The sequence below is a fragment of the Aedes aegypti genome, chromosome 2, assembly GCF_002204515.2.
Source record: "Aedes aegypti strain LVP_AGWG chromosome 2, AaegL5.0 Primary Assembly, whole genome shotgun sequence".
Lineage (NCBI taxonomy): Eukaryota > Metazoa > Arthropoda > Insecta > Diptera > Culicidae > Aedes > Aedes aegypti.
The window spans coordinates 451,162,977-451,184,362 of record NC_035108.1 but is presented as its reverse complement, the minus strand read 5'-3'; the positions used below and the strand labels follow the sequence as shown (position 1 = coordinate 451,184,362).

General features: G+C 40.1%; 1 protein-coding gene across 5 annotated transcripts in view; it reads right to left on the bottom strand.

Annotated features, from left to right (window-relative positions):
* Nucleotides 1–21,386, bottom strand: part of LOC5564933 (protein sickie) — a 653,305-nt gene that overhangs the window by 382,717 nt on the left and 249,202 nt on the right. For all 5 annotated transcript variants that reach the window (XM_021848047.1, XM_021848048.1, XM_021848049.1 and 2 more), the window contains 2 exons: nt 4,276–4,402; nt 4,015–4,180 (listed from right to left, as the gene is read on the bottom strand). In XM_021848047.1, coding sequence (XP_021703739.1) covers nt 4,015–4,180; nt 4,276–4,402 — 293 coding nt within the window. The remainder of the gene's footprint in view (nt 1–4,014; nt 4,181–4,275; nt 4,403–21,386) is intronic.

The window sequence follows — 21,386 nt, the reverse complement described above, 5'->3', positions numbered from 1 at the left end:
TTCTCTAGGAAAATCCCATACATCCCATCATTTTGAAAAAGTGAATAAAGTCAATATAAATTAAACAGTTGAAGTAGCCTGTATGGCTTGAAGTATAGAGAAATACTTCCGACAAATGTCCATTGATTCCAGTGTGAATCTAAATGAATTCTGATTATTCTTAGGAAATACCTGAAGGATTGTTTCAAAAGTTTTCAAACAATTTAAAATATTACAAAATGTTGCAGGATTTCTACCAAGACGATCATCTAAGATTTCTTCAGTTCTATTTCATAAATTCATCTCGTATATTGTCAATAAAATACTTCCAAAAATTTCTCCAAAAGATTATGTAGTTTTTTTTTACCAAAGTGTATTGATTGGATAAATTTTTCAAGAGATTTTTCCAAAGGACTCCTCCTGCGATTCTTCCAGATATTTTAGAAAAAAAAATTCTGGAATTTAAGGTGAAACATCTTGGAATACAAAGATGGCCGTCATAATGGCTGACTTGTGCTGGAGAAATAGTTGTCAAACATTTCTAATCTTCTTATTTTAAGCTTTCTGATAGTGCACAAAGTCAAAATAAAAAGTTCATTGGTTTTGGATGCTTTCTTCGCGAGATTTGTGCCTTTGAAATTTTAGTGCAATCTTATAAATTGATTCCAAACTGTTTCACCTTAATCCCTCTACCGGCAGCTTAATTTTTTACCGCAATAAAATCATTCAAACCTCGATATTTTTTTTTTGTTTCTCAATATTTTTGCACCATTATTTCACAAGTTCTCAAAAACTCTTCTAGTTTTAGAATTTGTGTCAATATTGATAATTGGTCAACTGGATCTTGAGATATACCAAAATTCCTTGGGGGACCGACGCGTAGCTATAACCCACGTTAATATCTCAAGCTACAGAATTTTCATCGTGTGCGGATATTCACTCTTCGGAACAATACATAATTGAGAGCATATTGTGAAAAAATGGAGCAATTTGGTGCATCCGTCTTTGAGTATTCAGCATTCAGGTATCTGATACCACGCTGGCTAAATAATGGTCTTAAAAACTTCAAAACACATCATATCCCAATTTTTATTTATCTCCTAAATACTTATCCGATTTGCATGTTTTTGCTCCTTACTACTCAGTTTTGTATAGCCCAAATCCGTTTTTTTTTTTTGATAAATTCACGTAAAACAAAATGACCGCCAAAGACATTTAATGTGAAGAATGTCGGTCCCCAAGGAAGATCGGAATATCTTTAAAACCAGATCATCAATGGATCGACATGGAGTCTTAAGCTATAAGAGTTTTCTTGGGAATTTGTGAAAAAATGGTGCAAAAATATCGAGAAACAAAAAAATTAGCGAGGTTTGAATATTTTTATTGCGGTAAAAAATGAAGCTGCCGGTAGAGGGGTTAATCACCATCGTACATTCAAATGTGATGTCATGTAATGATTATGAAAATTCATCGCAAACTCTTAAACGCCTTCAAGCCTCTAAGTTACTCTGCGAAACAACATAAGGGTATAATTTGTTGTTATGTTGAGTTATGCATTGGATAATAATACGATAGTTCATTTAAATTTCGTTCCTAATGATAAAATAACTGTCGTGAAATGAAGTGAAATTGTAATTTGTTTTTTGAAAAATCTTCACAAACCTTATTTTGTATGTTGTGCGTAAATCAAGTGCCACATGTGTTGCAACCGGCTTGCTGAGTTTCCGTGTTTTGGTGTGAGTTTCATAAACAAACTCGTGGCAGGTATTTGAAACTGCGCCTACTTTGTGTTTCATTCTTTTTTGCCGGAGAGAAAGGATAACACGTGATACCATACCATAGTGTGTTGAAAGGGAAATCACCGGCCCAAACAAAGAGGGTGCTAAAAATTCTTGCCTAATTCTAGCAGCGCTATGTCCGGTGCTTGTTGTGTCACTGACAGTTGGCAGCGAAGTAGCGATGGAAAGAGCACGCCATTACCGACTACATTGACTGGGAGAGGGTTCTCAAAGTTTATTACAAATGAGGGGTGTTTTCTATTAGTTTGTCTGTTGGTGTTGTTTCGCTCACTGACTGGTCCTTTAAACTCGAAGCCGAGAGTGTGTAAATAACGATGGAAAATGTGTTTCTAAATGTGTCCTTTTCCTGTGGAATGGAAAGTGAGAGCGAAAACTTGTCCGAAAGGGGACCTCAACGGGAGATTTAAATGGCTTGCGGTGAGTTATGGCCTGCTTCCGGTTATGGAGATAGTTAAAATCCTCGCATAGCTGGTCGGAAAGCCCAAGGATTATTGTGGCGTCAGCTGGGATCAAAATAAACAATTTGTAGGTGAATTATTGCAAATGTTAATCGGAAACAAAACCCGGTATTCACGCTAGCTAATTTTGTCTATTAAAACACTGACGCAGACAACTGTTTCCGATAAATCGAATTTCCTAATTGCTTGTTTGTCACCCCCAAACGTTTTTCAAACTAGATAAAACAAACCATTATATCGCCTTATCGAATTTCATTCCGACAAAACCTCCCCTTTCACGACTCGATTTGAAACTTCTCTGCGTGTGCCTACTTTGATGCGCTGCTGATGTGATGATTCTTCATCCCTCCGTCCGTAGTCAGATTAGCTTAACCCCCAACCACCCCTCCGAAGGTTGGAAAGTGCCTCAGGGGGGAAAACAAACCAGCGCTGGGGAGGAACAGCAACTCGATTATCCCAATTCATCGTCAGGGGTGGCTGTTGTCCGTTTGTCCCCAAATGGAAGCAGCTGCTTTTCCGAATTTGGTCCTAACCCGTCATGGGTGTAGCTAGGTTTTCCAACGACCATAAAAATAATTTTACAATTTTTACGCAATGAAACGACTATTTTTGACACTTTTTGTATAACTATATAAATTTTTGTATGAAATGTGCCTTCTCTTTCTTGAAAAATGAGCGAGGTTTAATTTCTCTACTGAGTTATGATAATTAGATGAAAAAACCGAATTTATTGCTATACCATTTAATTGCACTAGAGTTTGTATCTCTTGACAGATTCCAAACGATCTATTGGGAATTTTGGTGAACTCCAACTGTTATCAAAGAAACTTCTCATGCTACATTTATTTATTTGAAATATATCTAATAAAAAGTTTAATTTTAACATGAGATTAGTCTTGTTAGCATTAGGAATGATTTGATATTTTTTCATCGATCAAGGGGTTGTCCCCCTTCGCTACACCCACGCCCACCCATGATAGGATGTCACGCTGTTTGATTTTTTGTTCTGTGAATGCATCTCAGAAAACACACGAAGGATAACGATTTTTCCACCCAAAAACTGTACAGGGGTGGTGGAATGGGGCAAGTGTTTTTCTTCCGGTTTCAACCGTGTCGGTAAACGATTCTTCCGATGTCAGTTCTGTCTGTTCTTCTCGATTGCTTATGCATTCAAGTTTCCCGCTGATTTTGATCGGGTGTCTTTCTTGTTGTTTCTGGTTCTAACAACTATTGTGAAAATGACGACGTTTTTCGATGAACTGAGGGGGAAAATGTTTGGGTAAAGAACTCAAAGCAGTAGGCTTAGGGGGGAGCTATATGTGTTCTCCCCATGAATTGACGACGAAGACGACAACGATGAAGGCAGTAGGCATTGAATTCGTTTATCGATGTATACGTCTGGGGATCAAATTATCGTTTATGGTTTGCGACTTTTGGGGGAGAAGTTTGATCATTATTGGTCCATTGTTGGACTAAATTGGTATGCATTGTTGTCAGAAGTAACACTTCATAACATGCTCTTATTGAGTTGCTTCGATTGGCGAAGACAAGCAATCAAAACATAACTTCAATCAATTATCAGATTATCTGTGGTGCAACAGCTACTCGACTCTTACTGGACGTTATATCGCGCAGTTACTGAACAAAACTCAAATTCACCTTACGAGACATTCGACATGCTCCTTTTTCGATCTAGTAATAATCGAGCAGTTACAGTAAAATCGACCAAAGTTCCTTACCCACCATTCGAAAGAAGATTAAAAATTCACCCCACTTACCGGTTCGTCATGTCGGCCGGAGGTGCATGGATTTCGACTTTGGTTTGCTGCTGTAGTTGCAACTGTTGCTGCTGTTGGTGGTGAGCAATGAAACCGGTGGTTGATGTCACTGCTGCGTTTGCTGCGGCAGCTGCTGCCTTCTGCTTGGTCGCCTGCTTATATCGACCTGTGTTGAGAGGAAGAGGTAATTCGACGTTAGTGGTGAATACGCGAGTCGACGTTCGACGCTAACCATCTGGCGGTAAAATGAGGGAAACTTACTCAGAGCGAAGAACAGGGAGAGCACGGCTTTCAGTCGGCCGCTGCAGATGTCGTTTGGGGTGACCGACTCGAGACCGCCAACCTGATGCTGTCTCAGAACGGTGAGACAGGAATTGACGTTGTCGTACTGGAAGTAAAGAAAGAAAATGGGAAATTAAATATGAGTCAGATGTAGGTTATCACAAAGTTGATTGAATGGATGAAAATCATAGATAAATGCAATTTAGCATAACTTAGATGTTGAAAACTTGTTGAATAATTTTCAAGGAATTTGTGCAATTAACGCATGATTTTTTTCATGATTGTAGTAATATAGCCAAGTAATGATGAATTGAGGGACAATAACTTGATTACTTATACTAATATACGATTTTTAAATAACGCTCATATCTTATGAATGGGTTGAAAATCAATGTTCTTACTCTAATTGAGGTAAATCCACAAGTTCTGTAGATCCAAACATTTATTTATTCTTGATAAGTTGATTGACGCATCATTGATGGATCCTGATTTCAGTACGTAAACCCATTTCAGAAGGTGAAAGTTATAACTGACATCCACAGTTACATCTTTATATGGGTCCATTTACTTGATATTTGCGAAATGTTATACCTTTCACACCACCTCTCTTCGTAATTTCAAATCCTATCTAATCTAATCTATATATTCGAAATTATAAGAAGTAAAAGAAATGATTTTTAGCATTTTTAAAAGAAATTGTTTGAGGATTCCAGAAAAAGAGCATTTTATTTTTTTTTTAATTTTTGAACAGTGTATCCAAATATACTAATTTTCAATTTAAAAACCTCAAACGATTTTCTTCAAAACTGCTGAAAATCATTTTGTTCTATCTGTCTATCTATCTATCTATATAAATAAAAATGGAATGCTGTTTGTATGTCACGAAATGGTTTGAGAACGGATGAACGGATTGACGTAAGTTTCAACAGTTACACTCGACAACGGATGCGACGTGATAGTGCGATAAAAAAGTTTGTGAATGTTTCCGGAATAGTCTGGAAAAAGGGAGAAGACTAATATGCCATTTTGTATGGAAGATTACATGACGTTTTACAACAACCTACTTGATGACAAGACGATGTGTGCCGGGTCTACTAGTGTTTAATAGTTTCGAAGATATTAATTGAAAAAAGGTAGTCAAAAGTAATGTTTTTTTTTTGTCCTAGGAGGTGGGCCTAAGGATAGTCCGATATGTATAAATTTTTTACCATTTACATATATTTAAGTGAACGAACATTTAGTCATAAAAACGAAAATTTACAAGCATTTCCAAAAAATTCAAGTTCATGTTGAAAATTTAAATTTATATTCCTATTTTTAAGAAATAGCAATAATTTGAGCTTATGAGCTAGATTTTTAAATTGGGGGGATCGGCCAAATGACCATGTCAACCATGTTGTTTTATCGCATTGGAAAAAGTGGTTCATGAGCGGTGACCCTGTCCAATTTATTTAAATATCTTTAAAGCATTTATAACCATACATACTTACTTACTTATTTGGCTTTACATCAATTATCTTGATAAAGCCTCGCCAACAATATTTCGCCAATTCCCTAGGTTCATGGCCGCTTCTCTCCATCCTCGACTGTGACCCACGCTCTCCAGGTCCTGGTGTACCTGGTCCATCCACCTAGCTCGCTGCGCCCCACGCCTTCTTGTTCCGACCGGATTCGTGGCGAATACCATCTTTACAGGGTTGTTGTCCGGCATTCTTGCAACATGCCCTGCCCAGCGTATCCTTCCAGCTTTAGCTACCTTCACGATACTGGGTTCGCCGTAGAGTTGAGCGAGCTCGTGGTTCATCCTTCGCCGCCACACGCCGTTCTCCTGCACGCCGCCGAAGATCGTCCTTAGCACTCGGCGTTCGAAAACCCCAAGAGCTTGCAAGTCCTCCTCGAGCATAGTCCACGCCTCATGCCCATAGAGGACTACCGGTCTTATGAGCGTTTTGTACATCGTGCATTTGGTGCGGGGGTGAATCTTTCTTGACCGCAGTTTCTTCTGGAGCCCATAGTAGGCACGACTTCCGCTGATGATGCGCCTTCGTATTTCCCGACTAACATTGTTGTCAGCCGTCAACAAGGATCCGAGGTAGACGAACTCGTCCACCACCTCGAAGGTATCCCCGTCTATCGTAACACTACTTCCTAGGCGGGCCCTGTCGCGCTCAGTTCCGCCAACCAGCATGTACTTTGTTTTCGACGCATTCACCATTAGCCCGACTCTTGTTGCTTCGCGTTTCAGGCGGGTGAACAAATCTGCCACCGTTTCAAATTTTCTCCCAATAATATCCATGTCGTCCGCGAAGCAAACAAATTGTCCGGATCTCGTGAAAATCGTGCCTCGACTGTTAAGTCCGGCTCTCCGCATGACACCTTCAAGCGCAATATTGAACAACAGGCACGAAAGTCCGTCGCCCTGTCGTAGTCCCCGCCGAGACTCGAACGAACTGGAGTGTTCGCCCGAGATCTTCACGCAGTTTTGCACACCGTCCATCGTTGCTCTGATCAATCTTGTGAGCTTCCCGGGAAAGCTGTTCTCGTCCATGATTTTCCATAGCTCTATGCGGTCGATACTATCGTATGCCGCCTTGAAATCGATGAACAGGTGGTGCGTAGGGACCTGGTACTCACGGCATTTCTGGAGGATTTGCCGCACGGAAAAGATCTGGTCCGTTGTCGAGCGGCCGTCGATGAAACCTGCTTGATAACTTCCCACGAACTCGTTTGCTATAGGTGATAGACGACGGAAGATAATCTGGGATAGCACTTTATATGCGGCGTTTAGGATGGTGATTGCACGATAATTTTCACACTCCAGTTTGTCGCCCTTTTTGTAGATAGGGCATATAACGCCTTGCTTCCACTCCTCCGGTAGCTGTTCCGTTTCCCAGATTCTGACTATCAGCCGATGCAGACAAGCGGCCAACCTGTCCGGGCCCATCTTGATGAGTTCGGCTCCGATACCATCCTTGCCAGCGGCTTTGTTGTTCTTGAGCTGTTGAATGGCATCCTTAACTTCCCCCATTGTGGGAGCTGGTTGATTTCCGCTGTCCGCTGTGCTGACGTAGCCATCGCCTTCGCTGTCCTGACCTTCTGTGCCTGTGTTCTCTGCGCCATTCAGGTGTTCATCGTAGTGCTGCTTCCACCTTTCGATCACCTCGTGTCCGTCCGTCAAGATGCTCCCATCCTTATCCCGGCACATCTCAGCTCGCGGCACGAAGCCTTTGCGGGATGTGTTGAGCTTCTGATAGAACTTCCGCGTTTCTTGAGAACGGTACAGCAACTCCATCTCTTGGCATTCCACCTCTTCCAGGCGGTGCTTTTTGTCCCGGAATAGGCGGGTTTGCTGTTTCCGCTTCAGTCTGTATCGTTCCACGTTTTGCCGCGTACCATGCTGCAGCATTGCAGCCCGCGCTGCATTCTTCTCCTCTAAAACCTCCTGGCACTCCTCGTCGAACCAATCGTTTCTTGAGCTCCGTTCCTCATATCCGACAACGCTTTCGGCAGCGTCGTTAATGGCTGCTTTGACTGTCCTCCAGCAGTCCTCATCGAGCTCGCCCTCATCCGGCAACGCTGCCTCAAGATGCTGCGCGTACGCATTGGCGACATCCGGTTGTTTCAGCCACTCGAGATTGTACCGGGGCGGGCGTCGGTACCGTACATTGTTGATGACGGATAGTTTTGGGCGCAGTTTCACCATCACCAGGTAGTGGTCGGAGTCAATGTTGGCGCCACGATAGGTTCTGACGTCGGTTATGTCGGAGAAGTGCCGTCCATCGATCAAAACGTGGTCGATTTGCGATTCTGTCTGCTGAGGTGATCTCCAGGTGTACCGATACGGGAGGCTGTGCTGGAAATAGGTGCTACGAATGGCCATGTTCTTGGAGGCGGCAAAATCTATCAGTCGTAGGCCGTTCTCGTTCGTCAGCCGGTGGGCGCTGAACTTTCCAATCGTCGGTCTGAACTCCTCCTCCTATGATGATCTTGACGTCGTGGCTTGGGCAGCGGTCGTACTCGCGTTCGAGCTGCGCGTAAAATGCGTCCTTGTCATCATCAGTGCTTCCGGAGTGTGGGCTATGCACGTTGATTATGCTGAAGTTAAAGAATCGGCCTTTGATTCTTAACTTGCACATTCGTTCATTGATCGGCCACCACCCGATCACGCGCCTTTGGATATCACCCATCACTATAAAAGCTATTCCCAGCTCGCGTGTGTTGCCGCAGCTCTGGTAGATGGTATGATTACCTCTAAACGTTCGCACCAATGCTCCTGTCCAGCACACCTCCTGCAGCGCTACAATGTCGAAACCGCGGGTTTTCAGTACATCGGAGAGTATGCGAGTACTTCCAATGAAGTTGAGAGATTTGCAGTTCCACGTACCGAGTTTCCAATCGCTAGTCCATTTTCGTCGCTGTGGTCTTTGCCGATTGTTCCGGTCCGTATTCTCTCGTTGACGTTCCTGTGCTGATGTGTTTTTACGGTTGGCTTGCAGGGCCTGACACCAACCCCCTAGATTTCCGGAGGACCATTCCCCCTAAATGTTCGGAGGGCCATAGTGCGCAGTTTAGCTTAGAGTCCTTCTCTGGCACACGGACGATGATCAGCTGCCCCTGACATGGGGAACAGACGCTGTTGTGAGCCGCTCCTAACGTGGAGTACAGACGCTCCAGGTTTGCAGAAGCAAACCCCCCCTTCCCTGTCAGCATACGACCAAAGTTCCCACCGGGGGTTGGTTACCCGATCTTCCCCAAGGTTACTCGTACCCCGGCCAGTACCACGAGGAGGTAGGGATAGGAGTTGCTGGGCAAGAGGCTAAGGACCGCACAAAGGGGTCTATTTTATTCCTGCAGGTACGCGAGGTACCAATGGTACGCCATGCCCAGCCATTTACCGCGCCATAACCATACATAATTAATTGATAAAATAAATGATCCTAAAATTTCCCATATTCCTAAACAATCTTAAGTTTGTCAGAAGTCCTTAACCCGTTAATGCCCAGGGTATCCCACAATTGTGCTCATGTCCCAAAATTGCTATTAATAGTTAGGTTCCCATAAAATTAATACAATTAATTTTGCATTTTATCAAGGCAAAATTAATGCTAGTTGATCCTTAAGAAGCAGTCAGTGTTGTTAAAAATATTTTCGTTAAGAAACGTTCAACTCTTTTACTAACACGGGGAAGAAAACTTATGCTTACTACACCGTGTCTAATATATTCTCATATACTTTTTCTTTTCTTTGGTATAACTTTACTGAATGTTGGATAATCCAATGTTGTAGTATTTCATTGTTGTCAGGTAGTATTATACTAACGTAGAATAGTTTGTTTTATGAATAAGAAAAAATAATTGCTATGAAAAGTGATGAAATGTCCATTGAAGTCGTGTTTTGCACTCAAAATGAATTTTTGTTCATATTGGTCTGGTTTACAAAGTGAAAATAAGAGCATTCACAAAAAAAGCTTCAGAAACTTTAAGTTAATCAAATTTCGTTTTGAATAGATAAATATTAATAAAATTTGATAAATATATGCGCGATAACTGCAGATTGAAATTGGGCTCTGCCTATGAGCGTGCCGCTGGAAATATTTTTCGTAAATTCTTAAGTTGATAAAATAAGTTTATAATGGAAATATTTCCAAAATATTTCCCGTGGTGAATCAGTATTATAACCACTTTCAAAAAATATTATCACCTATGATGTCAGTTAAACAAGCGCAAAGTAATGTTATCTCGAATTTGTATGAGAATATACTGGACACGGTGTACAAAGGGTCCAGAAAAAGTTAAAAGTCCAACTTTGACAATGCATATCTTCATCGTTTTTGGAGCGATTTTTATTTTTTTTCAGCAATGGAATAAGACACTTGTCGAGATCAATATCCATTTAAAATTGATTTAGAAATAGTATAGGGTAACAACCGTATTTTGGACCCCCTAAGGAAGTGATTTTACATTTTTGTCCCAATTAATTAATTGCACAGCGTAACCAAGTCAAAGAACATACCAAAATGTAGAGAAAAACTTTCTCTACGAGATAAAAATGCCCATACGGGCATGTAGGATTCAAAAGACGTCGAAAATAATTGAATTGTGATGCACTGTTTTTCATTATTTTGGACACACCAATACATTTTGGACCCTCAAAGTATATATTTTGGACCCCCAGCATTTTTTTATCGTTTGGTGACAAAGTCCTCGGCACTGGTTGTATAATATGCTTGCCCATAGTCTAATCAATCGATTGACGATGGAAAAGCGAAGAAATTCTACGCTTTTAGTTCAGAAATTAGAAAAAAAGTTTTTGTTTACATTTGAAAAATTTCTGACGTCTTCAATTTCTGTGTGTAACGTGTTGTAACGGTTGCATGGATGAACCGATTAAATTAAATTAATTTCAGATAAAATAAACACATTTTCCATGTACAAACGCTTGATGCAAGTGCGGAATGGTCCTATCTTTCCAAATGGCATTCGGATTGTATTGGTCTTTCGATTTAAACTGGAAAATTTGCAGGAAAATGGCCCAGGGGGTCCAAAATATATTGTTTACCCTACCCAAAGTTTTTTCAGCAAAATAATCTTTTTAGTGTTATTTGGTACGGATTTTTGGCACAAATTAAGCAATGTAACAATATTTAAGGTGATACATTATTGTTTCCTTGGTGAAAATAAGTTCCAGAACCACAATTCACTTGTTTGGGTTGAAATATAAATTTTTGATTACACTCAACATTTGTTTTAGTTAAAACACCTCGAAAAAAACTGTTTTTTTATTAATATTTTTACCGGTTAATAAAGATTTGACCCAGTGACATGCAGCTTTTTTTTTATGTATTTGATTGTAGAAGCCCAGCAAATATTTCTAAGCAGAAATCATTTTTCTTAATTACTCTCAAAATATCTTTTAACTAAAAAACTACGAAAATAAATAAATTTTTTACACTGTTTGTCTATAAAGCAAAATCCAAAGCAATATGGGCGGATTTCGCAACTGAAACACGACTGCTGAAGTCTGTTGAATATATTTGTGCAGAAATATAATTTATTGGCTACACTCTAAATTGCGAAGATCCCATTTTTTACACTATTTTCCAATTAATCAGAATTTAATGTGACGACATTTTGTTTTGTCGCGATAAATTTTATTATAGAAGTCTGGTGAATATGTTTGTTCAGTAAAAAATTTTTTTTGAGTGCATGCGAAATTTCTTGACGAATAATGGAATTATTTTTGTATTTTGTAAATTTAATGGGATGATTCGTCAATTCGTTTATTTATGTCCAAACAGCTTATGCAAACAAACTTAGGTTGAAAAAAAAAACATGTCATCGCTTTGAACTTTAATTTAAGATTAAAAGAGGTTAAATATCTGGATGTTTCCTAGTTTTTCAAGTAAAATAAATTTTGAGTGTTATCTAAAAATCAATTCTTGCTCAAACATGAACATGCTCACAAGAAATCTAAAGGCAAATTATTGACAAAAAAAAAACATATCATTGCTTTGCATTTTGATTTACAGACTAACAGACTAAAACTTTGAGTTTTTCATAGCTAAAAAAATAGGTTAAAAAATAAGTTTTAACAAGTAGCTTTATTTCCACTGACGTGTTCACTACACTTCTACAATCAATGCATGTTCGAAAAAAATACATGTAATTACCAGGAATTTTGATTTACAGATTAACAGTATAAAAAACTGATTTTAAGTAGTTTATGGTAAAATAAATTTGAGTGTTTTTCTGTTTGATCCTTCGACCTTGACGCTTGCTCCTACGGGAACGGGTGATGAAGGCAGGACCAATCATGTTGCGTGCCGCTCGCGTGGCAAGGTGGAAAAGTTTTGCGGGTCTCAGAACGCGTTAGTAGTGTTTGATCCTTTGATCTTCTCGCTTGCTCCTATGGGGCGAGTGACGAACATTTGATCGGCGGTCAATGCGTTTATCGAGTAATATCGCGCATCCGGTTAGGCAAAAAATATGTTTGAGTGTAATCAAAAATTTCTCTTTCTGCTCAAATATAATCACTGTTCTTGTACAATCAAATATATTACAAAGAACTTCATGTCATTGCTTTACAACTCGATTCATGGTCATACAGTAATTTTTTCAATGTTTAGTTTTGGTAAAATAAATTTTGAGTGTTTACTAAATTTACAATTTTTTCCTAAAGTATATCACTGAATTTCTAAAAGTAAGTTCAAGCAAAAAAAAATATGCCATTGCTATATATATATTTTAAAACAAAGAGGATGATATTCTAGGTTTTCTCGTAAGTTTTTGGTAAAAAATGTTTTCTGTGTGATCCAAAACAACTATGTCTGCTCAAATAAGTTCACTGGAATTTTACAAGCAAGATTATACTGTAAAAGCTAGATATTAACGCTATGAGTTTTGGTTTATGTGCAAAAAGATCGGAAATCTAAAATGTCTCGCAATTTTCAGAGCAAAACAAATTTTGATTGTAATCAATAATTTATATTTGTACTCAACAATGTTCATTGGACTAATCGAGTCAAATTATTGTCAATAAAATCACATGTTTTCGATTTAAATTTTGTTTTATAAGCAAACAATTTGAAATGAAGAGTATTTATGATTATCTAAAAGTAAAATAAATTTTGAGTGTAACTAAAAACTCAATTTCTGCTGAAACGATTTAACTGCACTTCCACAAAAACTTTCATGTCGATAAAACTATATGTCATCGCTTTGAATTTCGTTTTATTGTTGAATGTATTCTACAAAATGCTAGGAAGTATCTATTGCTACATAACTTTGGGTAGACGCATTTATTGCGAAACAATTAAAATGAACGATGATTTTGAATGATGCTCGGTTCCATTGCTTAAATAATTTTTGAAATCGCTTCGAAAACAACAAATATATGCATTGTCAAAATTGGATTTCAACGTTTGGATGTGCAGATGTAAGGTACATTTTATCATGCTGTGGCACCACCTGGTGAGTGAATTCCAAAATATAATTACCACTGAGTGGAAGATATCAGCTTTATGAACAAAGTCTCCAAACATAATATCATAATATTTTGTGTCATTTTCAAGTTATTTGCGCAAATCATTGTCCTCAAAATAGGACGCTGGGCGTTAACGGGTTAATAACAAGTTAACCTTAAGTCACAAATAACCGTTAATAATTTAAAAACTTCCCTAATATGCCAACCAAGGTATCTAGAGGTAACTCAAGCTGGCGACTTTGTTTTGGTTGAAGAGATTACACGATACATAAAAACACCGTCCCATAAGCATTCACTCTCTACGACATGGTTCACTTTTCAAGTAAAAAGATGAACTATGCAACAAATCAGTAGAATAAAATTAAAAAATATATATTTCATTTCACTGGTTTGTTCCATAATTCACATATATAAGGGACATTGTGAATTATTAAAAGTTTATATTTCATACTCATGTTTTCAAATTGAAGATGAAACTATGACAAGAAGGTTCATGGACACTCAAGAACATTTTCATTCAACTGTTATTATCAGCAGTAAACAACACCTAATAACCCCATAGAAACGATAGATTGAAAAACAGAGTACACAAACATTAGCCATCTCGCCAGCTGTTATTTCTATTTCCCCCGCAGATTACTTCACCCCGCATCCAGTGACTCATTAGGTTGATGTACCTCCATTGAAGTTACCTTGATGCCAACTGTCCTATTTTGATTATTTTTCTAAGGTCCTAAGAAAAAGAGGTCATTGAGAAAAAACGAATGGGTAAAACCTCTGTAATTATTGCAATTAAGAGAAGATTTTGAAAAAGTTAGTAAACCCCGAAAAATCTCCACTATCATGATTGATATTTGTAGATAAATCAGTAACAGTAAATCAGATAAATTCAGAATTAGTATGGGACTTCCTTAATCGAATTGTTAGAGTTAACGCTTACAAAGCAAAGCCATGCTGAAGGAGTCGGCGTGCGATTCCCAGTTGGTCCAGCACCTTTTCGTGATGGGGATTTCCTTGACTTCCCTGGGCATAGAGTACCATCGTGCTTTTACGATATACGAATGCGAAAAAGACAACCTTGACAAAGAAAGCTCTCAATTTTTGTAAGTTTGGAAGTGCTCATAAGAACATTGAGCTGAGAGGCAGGCTCTGTCCCAATTGTAGCATGAACTGGAGTCCTTTAGGTCCAGAGCTCTTTTGGAGCGTCGATGTCAATTCATTAATGAAAAAAAACTTCAATAATTAATTACCCCCGAAAGCATTCACATCCCCATGACCAATGATCGTCTGTCGATCTTCTCCGATCCCCCGAAATATAGGTCAGGGCTGCAGCAGGCTGATTGCTGCACGTTGTGGTTCGCCTTCTTGCGCCCGGTCGGCCTACCTCAACAGCCCCAAACCCAAAACCCAACCCTCGGCCACCGCGAGACGCCCATCCGGCCAATCTCGAAACGCAAAGTGTGACCGCCATCCGCAAACCACTTCTCACTGTCTAGGCCTAATAAGGAAATAATATGCCTTCTTTTTACTCGCGCTCATAAGCTCAACTTCCAAGCAGCAGCCCTTGATTGTTATTTTGACGGCGGCCGGCGCTGTGGTTGCTGCGATTTTACGATCGGCTGCCTGCTGCTCCTTCTGCCATTCCGCGCCACTGTCGTCGTGCACTCAGAAAAACCAAAACATATGAGCAACAGATCGAAGGAACAGCATGCTAAAAATGCTCATATGCAAAGTGATGATAAAACTGGTTTCCTTTTGGCTTCTCGCGCTCTCGTCATCCTCGGCGATCACTCTGTAGGGGGAACCGGGGTAAAGCAATTCAATGGCAATTGATTAAGGATCAAAATAATTGTTTTTACAGGTTGTATCAAACCATTTCAAAATCTACAACTTTCTTTTACGTTTTCTACTGGTATTTACCGACTAAACGCTTTGTTCGAATAGAATCAGTCACGATGAGGAATTATTATCTGATCATCGCTACATCTTCTTTGAACATATGAATGCATCTTCACAGACTTAGGATTCCCGATCAACAAACCGGGAAATCTATATTCAATTGGTTGCGACCAAATTTCATGAATAGGGTTTCGTTCTACTTCGTCGTAAGCGCTATTATTCGTCGTATCAAACTTAAAATGTTCCACTACAGTGGATATTCAAACTTACCTGCAACATAGATTAATTTTTCAAGTGTAATTTTGTGAAAGCTGTTATGGTTCATACACTTTTTCTAACCAAAAAGACAAAAAAAAACTGTATTCCGATAAATAGCTTCGGTTCAATTATCCACTTAGCACTTTTCCTCCGATAGCGCATGAACGAACACGAATTGAGAGAAATGCTTAGCGATCGACACCAGTCACACCACTTTACGATACAAAATTCTTTCCACCTCCCTGTGAGACTTCTTCACTGAAGGATTTCATTCCAAACCCTCCGTAAAAGTTCTATCATTCTCGTAATTTTATGAAATTTCTTCAACGACTGCGTATAATTGAGAATGTAAGAAAAGTTCAATCCGTCGTACTGACAAAAAAAAGCTTGTGCGCATCAATGTGTGCGCGATGCTCGGTGTAAAAAACGGTTCTTTTGATTGTGTTGCTTTCGCTGCACTGTGAGCAGCTGTCATGATTATTCGGTCAAAAGGAATTGTGTTTATATGTTTGAGCTGAATTTTGATCGCGAACAATGAATTTCAAAGGAATTAATATATTTCACCAACTCTTCCATGCTGGAGGAATGTCGGTAGATCTATATATTATAGTAAAACATTTTGTTATAGCGTTGATATGTTGTGTTTTGATCACTCACTACAATGCGAAAGCCGTTTTGACAAAGAAATGTTTGGCATCGGATTGTATCAGCATCATTCACTGCAATACTGGAAAAATGGTAGGTTCTTACTGATCAAAGTTCAATAGTATTCCTCCTAGTACATCACCCTAATTGTTTGAGGAATTCCATAAAAGGACTTTAAGTGTTATCTTTGGAAGAATTTTTGGAGATTCCCGTCAAAATTTTTATTTCATAGTTCCATCAACTAGTACAGAAATTTAGCTTTTGTATTCATTTTATTGATAGTGATTAGTGGTGAAAAATGAAAAACGTGTGAAATAGTTGATGTGTTGTAACCAACGATGATTTCCGGCCCATGTGATTCCGATGACGGGATTCCGCATCTGCGAAAACAATTTTGCAGATGTTGCAGGCAATTTGGTGAGTTTGTTCCGTTTTACCATGGTAAAAGTTCCGCAGATCGTTCTTTCGTGTTTTTCGATTACGGAATGCTTTTAAATGGTCGAAATTCATTTTTATCCGATTTAAACGCGTTTCAGCTGGACGGTTGAGAAACTTCGGTGGTTTGCAATGTCATTCGATTATGTTGCTTGCTCTTACGGGAGGGCGAGAGCCGGAATCGCGATCAATCGTGTTCTTTCTTTTTGCGTTGTACGGTTACGAAAAAGCATGTAATGTTTATCATTTTATTCTGTTGCTTGTCCTTACGGGGACGGGAGACGGATTCAATGATCAATCAGTCGTGTGTCGCAAAATTGGCCATGCGTAGTGGCATTTTTTTTTTTCTTTTCTCGGTTTATGCGTCGTGGACAGCCTCTCGTTTCGTGTAGTTCAGACAGCATTTTTCTTTTCTTTTTTTTTGTAAGCATTAAACCGATGACCTTGGAGGGATCGGTTCTGCTTTATCTAAGCAGAATGTCACTTCCGTCGAACGCGCGACCATTCCCTTTTTTCACGGGAAACAATGTTGTTCATACTATAAATAAAGCATTGCTCCTTTCTTTTGCATGCCGGCATTCAAAAGATTAAATTTAAAACAATTAAACATCAAATGCTCTGTGTCTATCGTCAGCTTCTCAGGCGAATCCTGACCAAATACCTTTCCCAACCCCCAACTCCGTAGCACTTATGAGGGTGTCGCTGAGTCGGTGGCCTCTCATTAAGTAAGTGCTACATCAACATTTCCTCTCCCTTCCCAAGTTACGGTAAAGATGGGCGTGGCCGGGAATAGCGATATTCATGGTTTTGGTATTCTTGTTAAGGATTGGAACAAGGTTCACTCCCTAGCCCTGCTCCTGAAAGCAATCTAGATAAGATTATCAAAATAAAAAACATGAATGTTGCTAGTATCCAATCTACGAAGTATACCGTAACTACGCTAACGCTAACGCTAACGCTATCTTTGGAAGAATTTTTGGAGCAATATATGAATGCATTATATCAGGAAACTTTAAAGATATTCTATGGCAAATTGTTTGGAAAAGAGAATAAATTTATAAAGAATCTATTAGAATTAATTCAGATATCAGAAAAATATTTCTCGAGTAAAGTCAGAGAAGATACTGATAATTCCTGGAAGACTAATCAAAATGATTTTTTGATGCATTATTGGTGGAATTCTTGGAGTATCTTTGTGAAAAAAATGTATATTATTTTAATTTCAAAAACACCTTTAGAGTTTCATGAAGCATTTTGATCAATCCTTGAATTCTATTAGATATACTTCTGGATAAATTTTTGGATATGTAAAAAAATATCATAGGGGTTTTTTAAAGCTGATACTTTGCTGGATTTTGGAAAATATTCGTCAAAAAATAGTATAAATTTCATTAAGAAATTCCTGGAAGAAATCCTAGAGAACTTCATGAATATTTTTCCTTGGAAATATTTTGGGTCAAACCGATCAGAATATAATTAAAATATTAAGAAAACTGAGGAAAAATTCTACGATAAATGTTTGCTAGAATTTTCAAATATCGGTTTGGAGTTCTTGAAAGAATTTGAAAAAAAGATTAAAAGAAATTCTGGATAATCTTCTAGAGGTGTTCTGGGAGTAATTCTTGAAACAATCTCTTGAGCATTTTCTAAAAGAATTATTAGAGGACATTTTTTCCGATGAATTGCTTGGAGTTATTCCTAAACATTAGGAATCATCTGTAGAAGAAGTTACCAATGAAATCCTAAAATAATTCTTAAAAGGTTACTTGACGAATTCCTTCAAGTTCATTGAGACATTCCTTGAAAAATCTTGAAGAAACACTAGTTTTGCAACAAATCTAAAAAAACTTTTGATAAATGTACGGTCATCAATGCTCATGCTCAAATCCAAAATAAACTTTTAACAATATACGGTTCTTTTCCCAGTATCTTTATCCTTTTCTAGAATCATATTTCCTCAAACACCGCTAGCGCATGACGGCTCACCATAGTAGCATGTCCGAAAAAACTTGAAACTATTGAGAACCAGAGCTACAGGTCCAAAGCCCTGATAAAGGTGGATGGTTGTGATGGCTATGACCGTGGTCATCATGTAAAGAACAAGCGTACGATGCTGTATCGTGTCAGCATCGAGGAGGCAGCCCCTCTAGCACGATGTAGGTAGCGCAACCCTGGTTAGGTGGCCTATCGAAGACTCTTCACCAACCAAGAAAGGCAAAAGTAGAGCAAACGGATTGATTTTACGGCAACAGACCCGGCAACGAATAAAGGACAACGATTGGAAAGTTGGATCTTGGAACGTGAGAACTTTGAATGAACCCGCGCGTGTTGGGCTCCTGGCTCGTGAACTGCGGAATGTCGGCGTGAACGTGGCAGCTATCCAGGAAATACGCTGGCCGAGAACCGAAGAACGCGAACTCCGAGCGGTGGACCCCATCGCCAACACTTCATTCAAGTACCACATCTACTACAGCGGTGGCGACAGAGCAGAACGTGGGGTTGGCTTCATAGTGATTGGGAAGCAGATGAAGCGAATTATTCGGTGGAAACCGGTAAGCGACCGAATCTGTGTGTTGAGAATGAGGGGCAAGTTCTTCAACTACAGCCTGATCAGCATATATGCGCCAACGAACGATAAGCCCGATGACATGAAGGATGAGTGCTATGAGAGCCTGGATAAGGCCTACGGAGAGTGCCCAAAACAAGACGTCAAGATAGTCATCGGCGACGCAAATGCGCAGATCGGGAAAGAAGATTTCTTCCGACCCGTCATTGGAACGGAAAGCCTTCATTCCGTTACCAATGATAATGGCCTGCGGCTAGTAACCTTCGCTGCTGCTAGAGGGATGGCAATCAGCAGTACATACTTCGCGCGAAAAAATATCCGCAAACACACCTGGCGACACCCGAGTGGAGATGCCTGCTCCCAAATAGACGTGCTGGTTGATGGGCGACATTTCTCAGATGTCATTGATGTCAGGACCTTCCGAGGCCCTAATATCGACTCGGATCATTATCTCGTTGTAGCTAAAATTCGGGCGCGGTTATCCAGCGTCACGAGTTCCGCAACACACAGAACGCTACGCTTCAATATACAACGCTTGTCGACTGATGGGGTAGCTGCGCAGTACCGTCAGCAACTAGACGAGAAGTTGGAAAGAGTCTACGTTGCTGGAGACGTCGACAGCCTGTGGGACCCTATCCACGAAGCTGTGACAACAACGGCGCGGGAAGTGATCGGCACTGGTCAACGACGAAGACGGAGCGACTGGTTCGATGAAGAGTGCCAGAGGGTGACAGACATGAAGAATGTCGCCAGAAGCCGTATGCTTGTGGCCGGTACCCGACAGAACAGAGAGCGGTACAGGGCAGCGAGAGCCGAAGAAAAGCGAATCCACCGCAGAAAGAAAAGGCAGCACGAAGAAAGTGCGGTAGCTGACACACAAGAAAGCATGAACCGGAATGATATGCGGAGATTTTATGCAACGGTCAATGGTGCGCGGCACAATACCGTACCAGTGCCCGCCATGTGCAATGACCGAGAAGGGAATTTGCTGACCGATAAAACGGCGGTGGCTGCCAGGTGGAAGGAGCACTTTCAGCAATTGTTAAACGGTGAGAATGGAAATGTAGCGAGGAACAGGATGAACATACATTATGACGATCAAGCTGTGGACCCACCGACCATAGGAGAGGTTAAAAAGGCTATCAGCGAGCTGAAGAACTGTAAGGCTGCTGGGAAGGACGAGATCCCGGTCGAGCTTCTCAAGCACGGAAGCGAGCAGCTTTACCAGTCAATCTACCGAGTACTTCTGAAGGTATGGGAGGACGAAGAATTGCCCACCGGCTGGTTGGATGGCCTCATCCGCCCTATCTACAAGAAAGGGCACAGACTGGAGTGTGCCAATTACAGAGGAATTACTCTGCTGAATTCGGCGTACAAAATTCTGTCGCGCATCCTGTTTAACAGACTGACAGACTGAGACCGCTCGAGGAGTCCTTTGTCGGCGAATACCAAGCTGGTTTTCGTGAGGGCCGTTCGACAACGGACCAGATGTTTAGCTTGCGAATGATCCTAGACAAATTCCGGGAGTATAACTTGCAGACTCACCATCTGTTTATTGATTTCAAGGCGGCGTACGACTCAGTGAAAAGAAATGAGCTTTGGCAGATAATGTCTGAAAATGGTTTTCCGGCAAAACTAATTAGGCTGATACGTGCTACGCTGGATGGTTCGAAATCAAGTGTTCGAATCGCAGACGAGGTGTCAACCTCGTTCGTGACGTTAGACGGATTGAAGCAGGGAGACGCACTTTCGAATTTACTGTTCAACATTGCACTTGAGGGTGCTGTCTGCTCAACGATAGCTCAAAACGCGGAGGAATGGAGTTTTTACTTTGGACCGAAAATGAAACGTGACCGTCGTGAACAATGCTTTTTTATTAACTGACTTTTTCTCGATACAGTGGTGCCAAGATTATTTTACCTTACTACACTGAGGCAAATGTTGATACTAATAACAGTGATTTATTTTAATATTATTCTCAGGTGTGCAAAAACAAATCAAATCATTCATTCTCCCCCGTTGAATCGTCAGACTCAACCGAAGGCAGCACTGCAATTTTTGTCACCGATCGTTTGAATTCGCCTGATACAGTCTTCACGGTGACTACTCGTACTACACCATCTCTACCTGGATGAACCGCAATGATGCGACCGCGTCGCCACTGTTGAGGTGGTAGATTTTCGTCAAGTAACAACACCAGAGCACCGATCTCGTAAATTTTGATGCCTCCGGTATGCCACTTCTGCCTGGTCTGTAGGTGGTGAAGATACTCGGAGGACCATCTTCCCCAAAAATGCTGCATCAT